This window comes from Vipera ursinii, assembly GCF_947247035.1.
Source record: "Vipera ursinii genome assembly, chromosome: 16".
Classification (NCBI taxonomy): Eukaryota; Metazoa; Chordata; class Lepidosauria; order Squamata; family Viperidae; genus Vipera; species Vipera ursinii.
The window spans coordinates 6721867-6737078 of record NC_139529.1 but is presented as its reverse complement, the minus strand read 5'-3'; the positions used below and the strand labels follow the sequence as shown (position 1 = coordinate 6737078).

The 15212-nt window shown below is 46.1% G+C and overlaps 1 protein-coding gene across 2 annotated transcripts; it reads left to right on the top strand.

Moving 5' to 3' along the window:
* The first annotated feature begins 257 nt into the window (after positions 1-257).
* SLC31A1 (solute carrier family 31 member 1) lies at positions 258-13560 on the top strand. 2 transcript variants are annotated; one of them, XM_083375214.1, is made up of 6 exons: positions 258-317; positions 3361-3518; positions 10454-10624; positions 11230-11302; positions 11928-12096; positions 12625-13560. In XM_083375214.1, the coding sequence occupies exons 3-6, from the start codon at positions 10481-10483 to the stop codon at positions 12824-12826; spliced, it is 588 nt and encodes a 195-aa protein (XP_083231340.1). In that variant the 5' UTR covers positions 258-317; positions 3361-3518; positions 10454-10480; the 3' UTR covers positions 12827-13560. The 2 variants fall into 2 exon arrangements, with proteins under 2 accessions (XP_083231340.1, XP_083231341.1); XM_083375215.1 differs by lacking the exon at positions 258-317 and having other exon boundaries at positions 2728-3518.
* The last annotated feature ends 1652 nt before the right edge of the window (positions 13561-15212 follow it).

Here is a 15212-nt window from a genome sequence, read left to right as displayed (position 1 = left end):
CAGGAAGCGGCTCCGAGAAGCACGTGACCGGACTACGGCTCCCGCGGAGGGCCAAAATCCTCCCCTCCCCCGCCTCCTTTTTTTTCCCCCCCGCGCGTCCTCCTGCCGCCGCAAGATCGCAAAGCCAAGGCTTTTGCGCGAAGGGGGCGGGGCTGCGAGGGAGGGAGGAGCGGCTCGAGCCAATCGGGAGGCGTCCGCCTACGTGTGACGCGCCCGCTGACCAATCCGCGCGCGGCGGGAGCGGCCCCGGCCGAAGAGGGCAGACACGTACGAGGAGGTCAAAGCAGAGAGGCTGCAAAGCCGAGGCGGACGAGCAAGTGAGTGAGCGACCCAGCGGGCTCGTTTTTTTGCTTTTTTGGGAGATGGGATGCGGGGGAAAGGAGCTTTCCCAAAAAAACATAACCCACCCGGACTACAAAACCCATAACTCCCCCTGTGCCTTTGGGGAGCATGGGCTGTGTAGTCCTTCCCTTAAGTGGCTGGGGGGGAGGAGGAAAACCCCCCTCCCCGCAATCCCCAGGATGGAAAGCTGCACCCCCCCCCGCAGCTTTCATTTACTTTTATTCGTTGGCAGACTTTGCCCCTGCCCTGAGCTGGGGATGATGGGAGTGGGAGTGCAAAGCCCCAGGAGGAAAGTGGGTGGGAGGGAGGAGAAAAGAAAAAGAGCGGGTGGGAGGGAAAAGAAGTGGCCATTGGGAGATCAGCCTGTGATCCAGTGCTGGAATCCACCCAGGGTTTTGGGCTTGGGCGGTGCAGAAACCAAAAAGCGTGGGGGGGGGTGGATCCCAAGACTGGATCTATCCCAATCTGGGATCACAGCCTGATCAAGTGTGATTCCCCAAGCGGCTCCTTTCGCACCCCACTAAACACAACAGCCCACCGTAGCCCGTGTCCTGCAATTGGAGCAAGCCCGCTAATTTTTAATTGATTGATTTATAAAATGTACGGGCCTTTTAATGGGCTTGAATGCAGGGAGGGGAACAGAAGAATTGCAGTTGTAAACAGCCCGAAGTCATTGAAGGACGTAGGCGGCTATAGAATAAATATTGAAAAATATTGAATAAATAAAGAAGGGTGAAGATGCCAGGGAGGATCCAGGTTGAAAAGGAACGAGGTATTGAAGGAGGAAACTCAACCCGAATGATGATAACTTTATTGTCACTTTGAATGTACACCAATTGGCATACATCAAAATGAAATTTCGTTGCATACAGCTCTCAAAGGGTCACCACCTCCGATATATACATATATATATATACATATATATATATATATGGCATCATATAGAATAGATCCACCGCCTTATAGCCCCTCTGCTGAAATTCTCTACTATCTGACACTGGTGGGTGTGGTGGTGTGTGATAAATCAGGGATGTGCACAAAAGATTCAGAGGTAGGGACAGTTTGTTGTTATTGCGGGGTCCTTGGTGCTCTTTAAGCCTGGTTGTTGTTTTTTTGCAGACCTTTCATTATCCAGTTAGGTAACATCAGTGCTAAAAGGAAATGGGGTTTATGGAAAGGAGGAGGAGGAGGAGGAGGACTGTGTGGTCCTGGTTGTTTTATTGCAGACCTTTCATTACCCAACTAGGTAACATCATCAGTGCTAGAAGGCAGTGGGGTTTGATCTCTGTTTATATACAATATACTGTCCCCTCAGTGTCTTCCAGTGTCCAAAGGGAAAACTATCAAAGGGGAGAAATTGAAGGAAGAAAAAATTGGAGGAGGGGGCTTTCAGGGGTGCGGGTAACCAAGCTGGCTTGAGGGGAGGGGTAGATGGAGGACAGCAGGATGGGAAAGAGATGAATGTTGGAGATCCTATTGAAAAAGAAAAGCAAGCAAACCAGGAAGATTTTAAGTAAATTTAGTTTATAGTTTGGAGCCAGAGAGAGAGAGAGAGATGATAGATAAATAGATGATAGATAGATAAATAGATAAATAGATAGATAGATAGATAGATAGATGATAGATAGATGAGAGAGAGAGAGAGATTTTAATTCCCAGAGCCAAATTGCCAAACTCCTCAACTTCTGTTGATCCTTTTTGCCCTCCTTCCTGGCTTAGATGCTTCAAGAACTACCCAATCTCCAGAAATCAATCTACGTATATTAGCACTGGGAAATAATATATATTTCTTTCCCCCCCCCTCCCTATGAAGGAGTGGCACTGGAATGTTTTTGCATCTCAGCTTTGAGGACTGCTGGATGTTTTCTGAAGAGGATGCCAAGCAAAGTTAAATAAACATTCCACACATCTCTCTCTCTTTCTCTCTGCAAGGCTCTTTCTCCGTTCTGGAGGGATTGTGAAAATGTCCGGCTGAGAGAGTTTCTCCAGCCCTTTGTGGTTTTGTATGCTTCAGTCAGCTTGATTTAGCTGCAGTTTGTGAAATTGGGCTGTAGCTGGAGACTCACACCCCTTGTGTGTGTGTTTTCCAGGCATTTAGCCAGCTTCTTGACTTAGCTTAAGAGGCTTTTGGGCACAAAACTAGCCTGGCAGTTCTACTGCTGTTAAGCAGTCTTTCTTTCTTTCTTTCTTTCTTTCTTTCTTTCTTTCTTTCTTTCTTTCTTTCTTTCTTTCTTCCTTCCTTCCTTTCCTCTCCTCTCCTCTCCTCTCCTCTCCTTTCTTTTTCTTTCTTTCCCTCTCTTTTTTCTTTCTTTCTTTCCTTCTTTCCTTCCTTCCTTCCCTCCCTCTCCTTTCCTTTCTTTCTTTCCTTCCTTCTTTCTTTTTTCTTTCTTTCCTTCTTTCTTTCTTTTCTTTTTCTTTCCTTTTTTCTTTCTTTCGTCTTTTCTCCTCTGCAAATTAATTGTTCGTAAGTGTAATAAAAAGCTCTTTCTAATGCCTGTTTAAAAACAATTCTAATCCCCCCTCCCTTTGTCAGAAAGGGGAAACCAGAGACTTCGCTCCGTCTCCTTGTTCAAAGGACAGGTGGCTTTAAAGGAAGAAGCAAGACACTTCAAATGATTCTTGCCAGTTGAAGAACTGCGGCAAGAAAAGTCGTGAAACGGGGCAAAACTCACTCCGCAACTGTCTTGTTTAGCAACGGAAAATTGGGGCTGAGTTGTGGCCTTAAGTCGAGGACTACCTGCATTGGCCCGTTGCCTTCACTGCTGCGTCAAAACTCTGGCAGTGAGGTGGTTCTGTTGTTCTTTTTTGCATTCCCAGGTTGTTGACCCACCCAGATCTATCTGATCTTGGGGCTGTGTGTTTACCAGACACACAATAGCACAAAACTGAAATCCGCGGGGTGCCCTCCCACCTTTTCCATTGCAGCCCTCTCTTGTTTCAAGAGCTTTCAGAGTGGCATTTATGTTGAGTAAATCATCTATTTTTTGTTTTCTCTCCCCCCCCCTTCCTGATGGGCAGTGAGCAAACACCAATTTTTGGTGGCCAGGAGTTGGAACAAACGCTGAGTAGGTGTGACTGGAATTGCCCCGAGCAGGAACCAGGAAGAAAGTTTTATCTATTTGCAACAGATCTGCTGGGTTGCTGGAAGCACCGTGCTTTTCTTCCTCAATCTAAAGGTAAGTGAAAATGTAAAACTAGTACTAATCTCTATGCTGTCAGGTTCCTGAAGAAAAGACTTTTCCGGCAATTTGCACCTCTTAATAAGGGTGTGAGACTCATTTATCCAGAGCTGAGAGACCCTGGATAAATGGGTCTCTAGGATAAATGGGGACAAGGCTAGAGAGCAGAAAGATTCTAAGTAAGGGAATAGGATGAAAGAGGTGCCTAAACATAGGATTATCAAGGAAATAAGCTAGGGTTTAAACCATAGGGCATTTCCAAAAAAATGAAAAAATAGTGGGATTCTCCTGGATGATCCATATGTTTGTGTTTTTTTTTTAAAAAAAAGCCAGGGCTGTATTATTGAAGGTAGAAGAAGACTTGACTTTACTGCATTAGCCCAAATAAACTGTATTTAAACATTTGATGGGCTTTCTGAAGTAGTATTAAAAGGGAGGTTTTTTCAGCTGTCACGTGCTGGAGTAGTTTTGCAATGTGGCAATAAGATTGGGGGTGTGTGTGGGTGGGGGGGAACTTTAATGGATTGTCGGGGTGTGCTCCTCGAATCACAGGCCATAAACTGCTGGCAGAGAAGGCTCAGCAGTTACAAAGTTCGTAAGCTGGGAGATGAGTCTTCCGTCCCCAGATAACTCGGGAACACATTTCAGATGACCTCAACTTGGTGATCAAGGTCATCTTGTGACAGACAGCCCGAGTGGCTTTGCCGAGCAAGCATCTAGAATAATGCTGGGGTTATTGCAGAAGAGAATCCTGGTTTGGCCTGCGGAGCTGTCTGGACTGGCTGTTTTTATGCTGGGCAATCATTTTCCCAAGCAGGATTTGGGGAATAGGATAGAAAACAGATCATTCTGGCGACGAACGTCCTCGTTTTTTGACGGCTTGGGGGGATGTTCCACAGCCCCTCTGCGGAGCATTGCCAAGTTATTCTCGAAAGCCCGACTTCTCCACGATGGCACCGAAATAGAGAAACTGCAAAATCAGTGCCGTTTTCTCTGTTAATCATTTCTTCTGGGTGTACATAACGGAGGCTGCCGACTGGCAGACTTGGAAGCCTGACAGTCAAAGAAAACATTGCAGCAAGGACGATAGAGGATGTTCACCCACCCCACCCCCGTGGGGAGGCCAGATTGGAACAACAGGGAGGAAGTGTGTGAGGCAATTGGCTGGCTCTGGGTTGCCCTCCAGTTGCTTGGGGTGACAGGGCCATCCTTCCCAGCCAGCACGGCATCCGAGTGAAGCGTTGACCTCGAGAATCTTTGTCTTCCCCTTCCTTCTACGAGAGGCTCCTTATTATTTCCTCTGCAGACAGCTGATCTATCTATCTATCTATCTATCTATCTATCTATCTATCTATCTAGTCTATATCTATCGTCCCACCCTTGTCCCTTTGGAAATCATATCTATCCATCCATCCATCATCTATCTATCTATCTATCTATCTATCTATCTATCTATCTATCTATCTATCTATCTATCTGTCTCACCCTTGTCCCTTTGGAAATCATATCTATCCATCCATCCATCCATCATCTATCTATCTATCTATCTATCTATCTATCTATCTATCTATCTCACCCTTGTCCCTTTGGAAATCATATCTATCCATCCATCCATCATCTATCTATCTATCTATCTATCTATCTATCTATCTATCTATCTGTCTCACCCTTGTCCCTTTGGAAATCATATCTATCCATCCATCCATCCATCATCTATCTATCTATCTATCTATCTATCTATCTATCTATCTATCTATCTATCTCACCCTTGTCCCTTTGGAAATCATATCTATCCATCCATCCATCATCTATCTATCTAACTATCTATCTATCTATCTATCTATCTATCTATCTATCTCACCCTTGTCCCTTTGGAAATCATATCTATCCATCCATCCATCCATCATCTATCTATCTATCTATCTATCTATCTATCTATCTATCTATCTATCTATCTATCTCACCCTTGTCCCTTTGGAAATCATATCTATCCATCCATCCATCCATCATCTATCTATCTATCTATCTATCTATCTATCTATCTATCTATCTATCTATCTCACCCTTGTCCCTTTGGAAATCATATCTATCCATCCATCCATCCATCATCTATCTATCTATCTATCTATCTATCTATCTATCTATCTATCTATCTATCTCACCCTTGTCCCTTTGGAAATCATATCTATCCATCCATCCATCATCTATCTATCTAACTATCTATCGTCCCACCCTTGTCCCTTTGGAAATCATATCCATCCATTATCTATCTATCTGTCTATCTATCTATCTATCTATCTATCTATCTATCTATCTATCTATCCATCCATCCCTTCCCAGCCTTGTCCCTTTGGAAATCTATCATCTATCTATCTATCTATCTATCTATCTATCTATCTATCTATCTATCATCCATCCATGCATCCATCTATCTGTCTATCTAATGTGCGACCTAGAGCTTCCCAAAGGTTACCGTTAGTGCTTGACTTACAATCCAAAATCTTTGTTGCTAAGTGAGACAGTTAAGTGAGTTTTGCCCCGTTTTACGATCTTTCTTGCCACAGTGCTTAAGTGAATCAGGCCTCCGCGTTGACTTTGCTTGTCAGAAGGTCACAAAAGGGGATTCCGGGACATGGCAACCATCACAACTATGAGCCAAGCGTCTGAACGTGGATCAGGTGACCCTGGGGAATGCCAGGAGGGTCATCGGGGGAAACCAACATCGGCCACTTTTTCCCAGCGCCGTGGTAACTTTGAATGGTCACTAAACGAACCACTGTAATTCGAGGACCTGTATTACCCATTGGACGACCGATAAATGTTCTCACTTCTTTCCTAGGTCATCCCATTTGCGGGAGGGAGATGTGTTGAAAAGGGAAAGTCAGAAACTGTTAGAAAAGACACACAGTTGTGCACTCCGGTGAAAGAATACTTTTTCACGTTCATTTGGCTGGATGGCCAGACCCGGTGCGATAGACAGGGGTGTGCACTCTCCACAAAAGCACTCACAGCTATAATTGTCGTAATTCCTTTTGTTATCAAGATTTATCTGTGGCCCTCTTTACATCACCCAGCTGTTATCTCACTGACAACTTCTGGACACGCAAAAGGTTTCTGGACACTCCCCAAAGAAACCACAGGTATAAAAAGTCACGCGCATATTCCATTTTTGGGGAGCGGCGAGACGTCTTGGGAGAGAAAAGGGGCCAAATAACACAAAAGCTCAGCAGACGCGCAGTCAGGCAAAACCCAGGGGAGAAGCGAGATGAACCCAGAGGAACAAAAGGATGGAAGCCTGTGCCTTAGTTAAGTTACAAACTGGGGCAGCCTCTTCCAGTAGCGAGCGCACAGAATTCCTCGACGTACGACTGCAAACTGGGATCGGTCGATGTCCACTGCTAAGCAAGGCGTGGAGTCCGCCCGATGTTACTCTTTATTTTGCCACGATCGTTAAGCAAATCACTGCAAGGGGTTAATATGAATCCAGCCTCCCCCATTGAGTTTGTCAGAAGCCAGCTGGGAACATCACCAATCACAATCCTTCCAGGAGTTCCCTTCATCGCACCGATATCGTAGAATTGCAATATGAGATGCAATAACGAAGGACCCTCATTTCATCTCCTCTTGGGACTGGCGTTTGTGAGGCGTTTTGCCAGACTTTTCTTTCAAACAGAACAATGGAAATTCTAGAGGCCTTTAAAAGAAGAGTCGCTTTATTCTTCGCGAAAATGTCGGCGGTCATAATTAGGTTCACGCAATGGCTGCTATTTCGTGGGGTTTTTTTGTTCCAAAATTCCTGCCCGAAAGACGATACCCTCCTATTGTATTGGCATTTGCAGATACAACAAGGAGGATAAATTCATCTGAACAGGCGCATTTGGCAAGGAAAAGCTTTCTCAAGTGATAATCTCCTTACGTGCCTGGTTTGGAGTAACAAGTTTTTGCCGTGGGAAGTTGTGCCCAGGTGTTCCATTTCTGTCCTTTTCATCAGTAAATTGGCCACGATCCAGGGAGCTTGTTCAGCTTGCCCGAAACTTTCTGCACATCCAGTCAGAATTTTTATTTTTTATTTTTTTTGCTTTGTTCGTGTGCCATGACTACAAACACACGTTTGAAGCTCCCTTGACGTTTCTAGACAGTTCGGCTGTACAGGAAAGAAAGCAACGTACATATCCTGAATAAAATAAGCAAAAAAATAAAAGTCTGTGATTATATGTTTTTCTGCTTCCTTTTCCCACGAGGAAAGAGCATTGCCTGATCGCTGGAGATAGGATTCAAAATGTGTTCTTTTTCGTTTTCTGTGAATGCGTGCAAAGTAAAATTGAAGCAGAGTCCCCTGAACTGTAGGGGTTGCGGAGCAGGAAACAAATCATTTTCAGAGATTTGTTAATAAATAGTTATGGTCCCAGCATTGGATGTTGGATCTTAGGGAGGCTCGTTTCAAAAAAAAAAAAAAAAGGCTAAACAAATTTGTTTGCTAAATAAATGGTTTGTAAGTCCAGGATTATCTGTAGAGGAGGGATCACCAAACCGGTCTCTTATGTTTTTGATGGCATTTCATTTTGAAAGCAATATAATTTCTTATTATTTTTTTTAGTAAAGGCAAGTTTTAAGAAGCAGGCTGCAGATACGACCGTCATGTCTAAGGCTTCAAAATCCCCAGGAGAGAGATTTATCTAGAAGGAAGATCTGCTTCAGATTTGGTTTTAATCAAAAGCAATTTTAAAATGCTTCCCTCTCAGCCCCGAAGACATCAATTAATGACACCTAACTTGTTATCAGCTGCCAAAATGATAATTGCCAAGAACCAGAAAAATCAGTTCCATTGCGTGAACGAATTAACACAATCTTGACAAAATAGCCAAGATGCCGTACTTGCTATGCGGTTAGACCGAGAGATCTTGAAGGTAAGAATGCTACACGATTGAAAGGACAGGATTCTCTTCAATCTTTGTAACTTCATGGAGCTGGTTTATGCCGGGGTTCTCTGCCTGTCTGCAACTACGATGGAGCTGCAGTATGTCATCAGCGATAAACATCAGGTCACCCTGTCTTTCCAATCCTTTCCAGGCTTCCAAACATCAAAGTCCAAGAAGCTGTAAATGAAGCATGTTCTGATAGTCTCCACCTTAACCATTAGAGATGGAGGGAGGGAGGGAGGAAGGAAGGAAAGAGAGGAAGGGAAAGAAAGAGAAAGAAAAGAAAGATAATAATAATAATAATAATAATAACAACAACAACAACAACAACAACAACAAGAAGAAGGAAGAAGAAGAAGAAGAAGAAGAAGAAGAAGAAGAAGAAGAAGAAGAAGAAGAAGTAGAAGTAGTAGTAGTAGTAGTAGTTGGAAGGGACCTTGGAGGTCATCTAGTCCAACCCCCTGCTCAGGCAGGAAACCCTATACCATTTCAGGCAAATGGCTGTCCAGTCTCTTCTTAAAAACTTCCAGTGTTGGAGCATTCACCACCTCTGGAGGCAGGTTGTTCCACTGGTTAATTGTTCTAACTGTCAGGAAGTTTCTCCTTAGTTCTAGGTTGCTTCTCTCCTTGACTGGTTTCTTGTCCTGCCCTCAGGTGCCCTGGAGAACAGCTTGACTCCCTCTTCTTTGTGGCAGCCCCTGAGATATTGGAACACTGCTATCATGTCACCCCTCACCCTTCTCTTCATTAAACTACACATCCCCAATTCCAGCAACCGTTCCCTATATGTTTTAGCCTCCAGCCCCCTAATCATCTTTGTTGCTCTTCTCTGTACCCTTTCTAGAGTCTCGACATCTTTTTTACATTGTGGAGGGCCCCCCTTAGCTTGAATCAGCTGCCCCCCCTCCTTCCCCTGCCATCAGCTCAACATTACAAATAGCTCGTGGTTTTTTTTTCCTTCTTTCTCCAGTTTGAGGCTGGTGATCGCCAGTGATGGGATTAAATTAATTAGATTTCTGTCCTTCTGTCTGCTTATCGCCTCCAGCTTAATGCGTTTAGAGGCTGAAGAGAAGGGCGTTCTTCTGAGAAGGCAGACACCCATTGCTGGGGGCGCCTGGGGACCTTTTCGTTTCTCCTAACGTGATTGAAGAGATCTGTTTCCAATAAAATTAGGAGCCCTTAAGGACAGCGGTGGCTTTTCGCGCATTTGGCTTTCGAGTTAATTCAGTTTCAAATGCAGCCCGAGCACAGCTGAGGCCCGCGGCAGTCTGCCTTCACTTTTATCAACCTCTTCTGAGGCCATCTGCGGCTCCTCAGTGGGAAATTGATTTTCGAAACAGATCCTCGAGTCTTCAAACTGTTTTGATCCAAGCTGGGTGAGGAACGGCTCGCTGTTTCGGAGGAGAATACTTGCACTGTGGCTTGGGATTGAAAAGTGGGCTCTTTGAGTTTGGTGGCTGTCTTAGAGACGTTTCATTACCAGACCAGGTAGCGTCATCAGTGCTAGAAGGGCGTGAGGTGTGTGGAATGGAGGAGGAGGACTGTGGGGTCCTTGGTGTTCTCTGAACTTGGTTGCTTTCTTGGAGACGTTTCATTACCAAACTAGGTAACATGATCACCGCTAGAAGGGAAAGGGGTGTGTGGAATGGAGGAGGAGGACTGTGGGGTCCTTGGTGTTCTCTGAACTTGGTTGCTTTCTTGGAGACGTTTCATTACCAAACTAGGTAACATGATCACCGCTAGAAGGGAAAGGGGTGTGTGGAATGGAGGAGGAGGACTGTGGGGTCCTTGGTGTTCTCTGAACTTGGTTGCTTTCTTGCAGACATTTCATTACCAAACTAGTTAACATCATCAGCGCTAGAAAGGAATGGGGTGTGTGGAATGGAGGAGGAGGAAGAGGAGGAGGAGGAAGGGGTGGGCTGCTTTCTTGCGGGCGTTTCATTGCCACACCAGGTAGCACCATCAGCGCATGAAGGATTATGTATTTCTAACCCCAGCGAATGGATTTTCCAGGCTTTATCCTCTCCCTCAAGAACCCAGATGGGCCATCCTGAGCATCACGCCCACATGGGCCACATGGACCACATGGACCACAACATGAGTGGCTCAGGCAGCCCCACCATGGATCCTCACGCCCACCATCACCCCACGAGCAGCCCTGGACACATGCATGGAGGAATGATGGTAAGTGGCGTTCACGCCGTAGGGCTAATCCTGAAGCAAGGGAAGAAGACTTGGAGATTCCTACGTGCCTCTCCTGACCCGGACTTCCATTCTCCTCCTCCCCCTGTCCTTCAGTCAAAGTAATAATCAGCATAATCATCATAATCTTACATTTTAAGGAGATACCTGGTCGATACCTAGGATGCTGGCAGCAACCCGTGTCAACCATTAGTGCCAGTCAGTTTGAGTGTTCAGTTGAGTGAGTTTCATGTTTTACGAATAAAAGCTTTATATAATCATCATCGTCAGCGAATCTTGTTTTCTCCATTGACTTGGCTAGTCAGAAGGTCGCGAAGGCTAGTCAGAAGGCACATGCCAGTTGCCAAGCCTTTGAATTTTGGTCACGTGGGGATGCTGCCACGGTCCTAAGCGTGTGAAAACCCGGTCAGAAGTCAACTTTTCTTTTGCTGCCGTTGGAACTTCAAATGGTCACTGAAAGAATGGTTATAAAGCCGAGGACTTCCCCTACTTTGAAGTTGCAGGGCCAGAAAGCAGCAAACTTTGGCCTCCCCCCCCCCCCTTGGTAGCTGATTTACACACCGACTCCTTTTTTTCTCCCTGCACAGGATATGACTTTCCACTTCAGCTATCAAAATGTGCCCTTGCTGTTTTCTGGGCTTGTCATCAATACGCCCGGAGGTGAGTGACGGGTGTGTGTGTGTGCGTGTGTGTGTGTGTGTGTGTTTGTGTGTATTAGGGGGAAATTTGCAACCTGGAATTAAGTAGAAACTTCCTGACCATCAATCAGGTTGCCTCCAGAAGTTGTGGGTGCTCTTAACACTGTAAGTTTTCAAGAAGAGACTGGACAGCCATTTGTCTGCAATGGCATAGGGTCTCCTGCTTACACAAAGGGTTGGACTAGAAGACCTCCAAGGTCCCTTCCAACTCTCTCTTATTCTGTTGAGATTCCTAACCTACATGGCATGGATTCCTTGGTCTAGTCCAGAGGTCCCCAACCTTTTGGGCATCAGGGACCGGTTCCACGGACAGAGGTTTTTCCACGGACCGGAGGGTGCGTGGTTTTGTGTACTGTCTGCATCTCACGGATGGGGCTTTGCTTGTTTGTGCGGACCGGTTGCAGACATCCGCGGCCCGATACCGGGAGTTGGGGGCCCCTGGTCTAGTCTACCTCTTGTTTTAAGTTTTCCAGCAATCTTAGGATCTCCAACAGTGCCCCTCTTAATCTCCATGCATTGGAAGTCTTGTGAAATAACATTCCCCCACAACTCTGGATGGTCTAATCAATTCCACCTCTTGCCTGCAGAAATGGCTGGCGCATTCGTGGCTATCTTCTTCCTGGCCATGTTCTACGAGGGCTTGAAAATTGGCCGGGAGAGTCTCCTGCGGAAGTCGCAAGTCAGCATCCGTTACAACTCCATGCCTCTCCCGGGGCCTAACGGGACCGTCTTGATGGAGACCCACAAAACGGTTGGGTGAGCACAGGCGGCTGTTCAGCTGCGAGACGAAACACGAGGCAGGGGGCTGGAGACATGGCTAAGCCAGACTCTCGTGAGAACGCCAAGAGCCGTGTTTTCTAGGGAAGCCGTTCCGGGTCTAAAGTGTCAAAATTGGGCATTTGTAAAAGGTTTCCTTCTAAGCTCCTTTGCTGTTTCTGCAAAAAAAAAAAGGTGGGGCTGTATTATTTTTGCACGCCACTGGCAGCACACTGGAAACCAGGTGGCTGGGAGTTGTAGTCCCACCTTAGGCATAAAAGCCAAAGGGCTGAGTTAGGGCCAATCCCTGAGAGATGGGAGAGTGCTAGTCGCACCTTAGCCATCAAAGCTGGCTGGGGGTCTTTGGGCCAGTTCCTCCCTCTCAGGGTTGTTGTGGGGAAAAATAGGAGGAGAATGGAGCATCGGGTACATCTGCTGCCTTGAGTCACTTATTAAAAAAAACACACCATGAAGATGGGAAATAAATAAAAAGCGCCTGACCTCCATTTTGTTTTTCCGTTCGGCTAGCCAACAGATGCTGAGCGTGCCTCACCTCTTCCAGACCGTCCTGCACATCATCCAGGTCGTGGTCAGCTACTTCCTGATGCTCATCTTCATGACCTACAACGCTTACCTCTGCATCGCGGTGGCCGCTGGGGCGGGGGCCGGCTACTTCTTCTTCAGCTGGAAGAAGGCTGTGGTGGTGGACATCACCGAGCATTGCCACTAATGGCTCCTTCTGCTACCCCTCCAGCCTTCCGAAGGACCAGGTTTACTAGGAACATGCCAAGGAAAGCCGTGGGATGCCCTCCGGTTTTCCAGAGGGCCCCCCTGGTGCCTGCTGCTGCTCCTCTCCCCACGTTTCCCCTCTTCCCCAAAACCTTTGGGGCGGGGAGACTTCTGAGCCACAGGTAAAAGAGTCGGCGGCCGGCTAAGGCAACCCACTCAGCACAATTGGTGGATGACGCATTGCGTACTTGATCAGGTTTTCGCCCGTGCCACAACTTAAGAGGAGCTGAACCAGGCCATTCCGTGTTCCCTTTTCCTTGTGCTTCAGCAGCCTGTGTTTCTAGGAGAGGGCGAGGAACACAAGAACGGCCTTTCCTTCAGGAGAAGTAGGCGCCCACAACCACAATCTCTCCAAGGCCAGTATGTTTGATCGGCAAGCTAGCAAGTGCCAACGCTGCCTGTCCCTCTTTCCTTGAGAAGCCAGCTCTGCTTGGCCAACTGCGTTGCACAACTGCCAAACAAACCGCTGTGTGGATTTGGTTCTAGGAAGCCCTTGTCTTTGACCCAGGAAGGTTTTTTAAGGCCTGTAGCTACTCTGAGGTGGAAAGGAACCTTAACCCATTAAGTACCCATTTCCATTTCTAACCGTGACGTGCTCGTGGAAAAATAATGGGGAAACAAGTATGACTTTTTAATATATATATATATTTTAAATAAATCTGCAGTACGAGGGTTTTAAGGTGTTTTTTTCTGATTTTCAGGCTGACATCTTTTCCCCCCTCTTAAACATGAAACCTAATTGTCACGTCCTTCTTAAGACCCCCCCCCCCCAGTGGCCTTAAGACCCCTTTGTCTTCCTAGATTAGGTGAAATGGTTGCTTTTTGAATAGAAGCAATTGTTTCTTGAGCCCCTAATTCTGGGCAAGGTTGAAACTCAGAAAACTCAGCAAACCCCATCCTTCGGCAATCCATGCAGAAAAATTACCTTTCTTGTCTGCTTGTACCAGCCGTGATAATCAACCTTCAATTTAGCTTGTCCCTGACATCAGACTCAAATTTAAAAGTAGAAACAATATACACCAGTCGCCTGCCAGTCGTTTAATGTAGCATTGTTAATTAACATAAGATTGCTTCAGCCCCATGCCGGTTTAGACTACGGCAGCTTCACCGTGTTTTATCCAATTGGTTGTTTCAATATGCTGTCTTAGATTAATTTAATCAATTAACTCAGCTTTCCAGATTCACCCGAAGTGGTGCCATCTACTTATCATGCAAACTAGCCTAAAATGGAGTTGGGTAGTTCGTGGCCCAATGTGTCATGTGAACACAATCAGCGAGTCCTGTTAGATTTCAAGCTCAAACAGGTCTTCCAAGAAGAGAATTATTATTATTTTTTTAAAAAAATGGTTTGAAATGCATCGGAGGACAAGGCTCTAGGGCTGCTAATCTTGATGGCCGTTCTCTACCTCCTTGAATGGCAAACAGCAGCAGAGGGGGGAAATTTTTACTTTTGAATCATGCCTGGAAGTATTTTAGGCACAACTGGATGGCCGCTGGGAGACCCACAACACCTGCAAAATTGTCCTGTAAGAATTCAGATTGTGGGACGATACCCTTCTCCCCTTGTCAGGAAGTAAGAGGCAGGGCTGAGGTTGCCGGGGTGTGTAGTTCAGCATTACCTGGAGGAGCAGAGATTCTCCCTTTGACTTCTAATTCCTTCCGCGGAAGGGAGAGAGTGGAATCTGGATTAACATTCACATTGAAAACTCAAACTTTTTTTTTAAAACCATCTGCCTGAGAGGGAACATTACATACAAGCTGGAGAACTGCAACCACAGGGAATCTGCAGCAGGGTGTCAGCTGATTGTAAAATTGGCAGGAGGCTGGCGTTGTGCTTTTCAACACAGCAAAACTGCACAAGCCTTCCTCCAGGCTGACTGGCCCTGCTACAATCGCTGCACTCCCAGCACAAAACGAAGGATGGCATTTACCCAAACAGCATGTGCCGAATAGTAAACCCGTAGCTGAATCAGCCTTCTTACCCCTCCCTTCCTCTTCCCCTCCACCACCACCACCGTACAATCAAGTTTTTAGCCTCTCTTTAAAAGGCACAAAGACTGGAATTATGAGACATTTCATCTCAGCCGTGAGGTCGAGTTGGGGTCCCGTGACATCTTTGGCTAATTTCGTGGGGCTTCAACCATGGCTAACTTCCTCTATAACTTAGCATTTCCTGTCCGTTTTCTTGCTTCCATACATCCTGTGTAAACCCAGAGAAGGGAGTGGCTCCTTGGCTAGTATTATATGAACCATGTCAGAGTGCCAGCATTAGCAACTGGGTATTTTCTGCGCACATTAACGGGAAAGTGGGAAAGCAAAAATTCCGA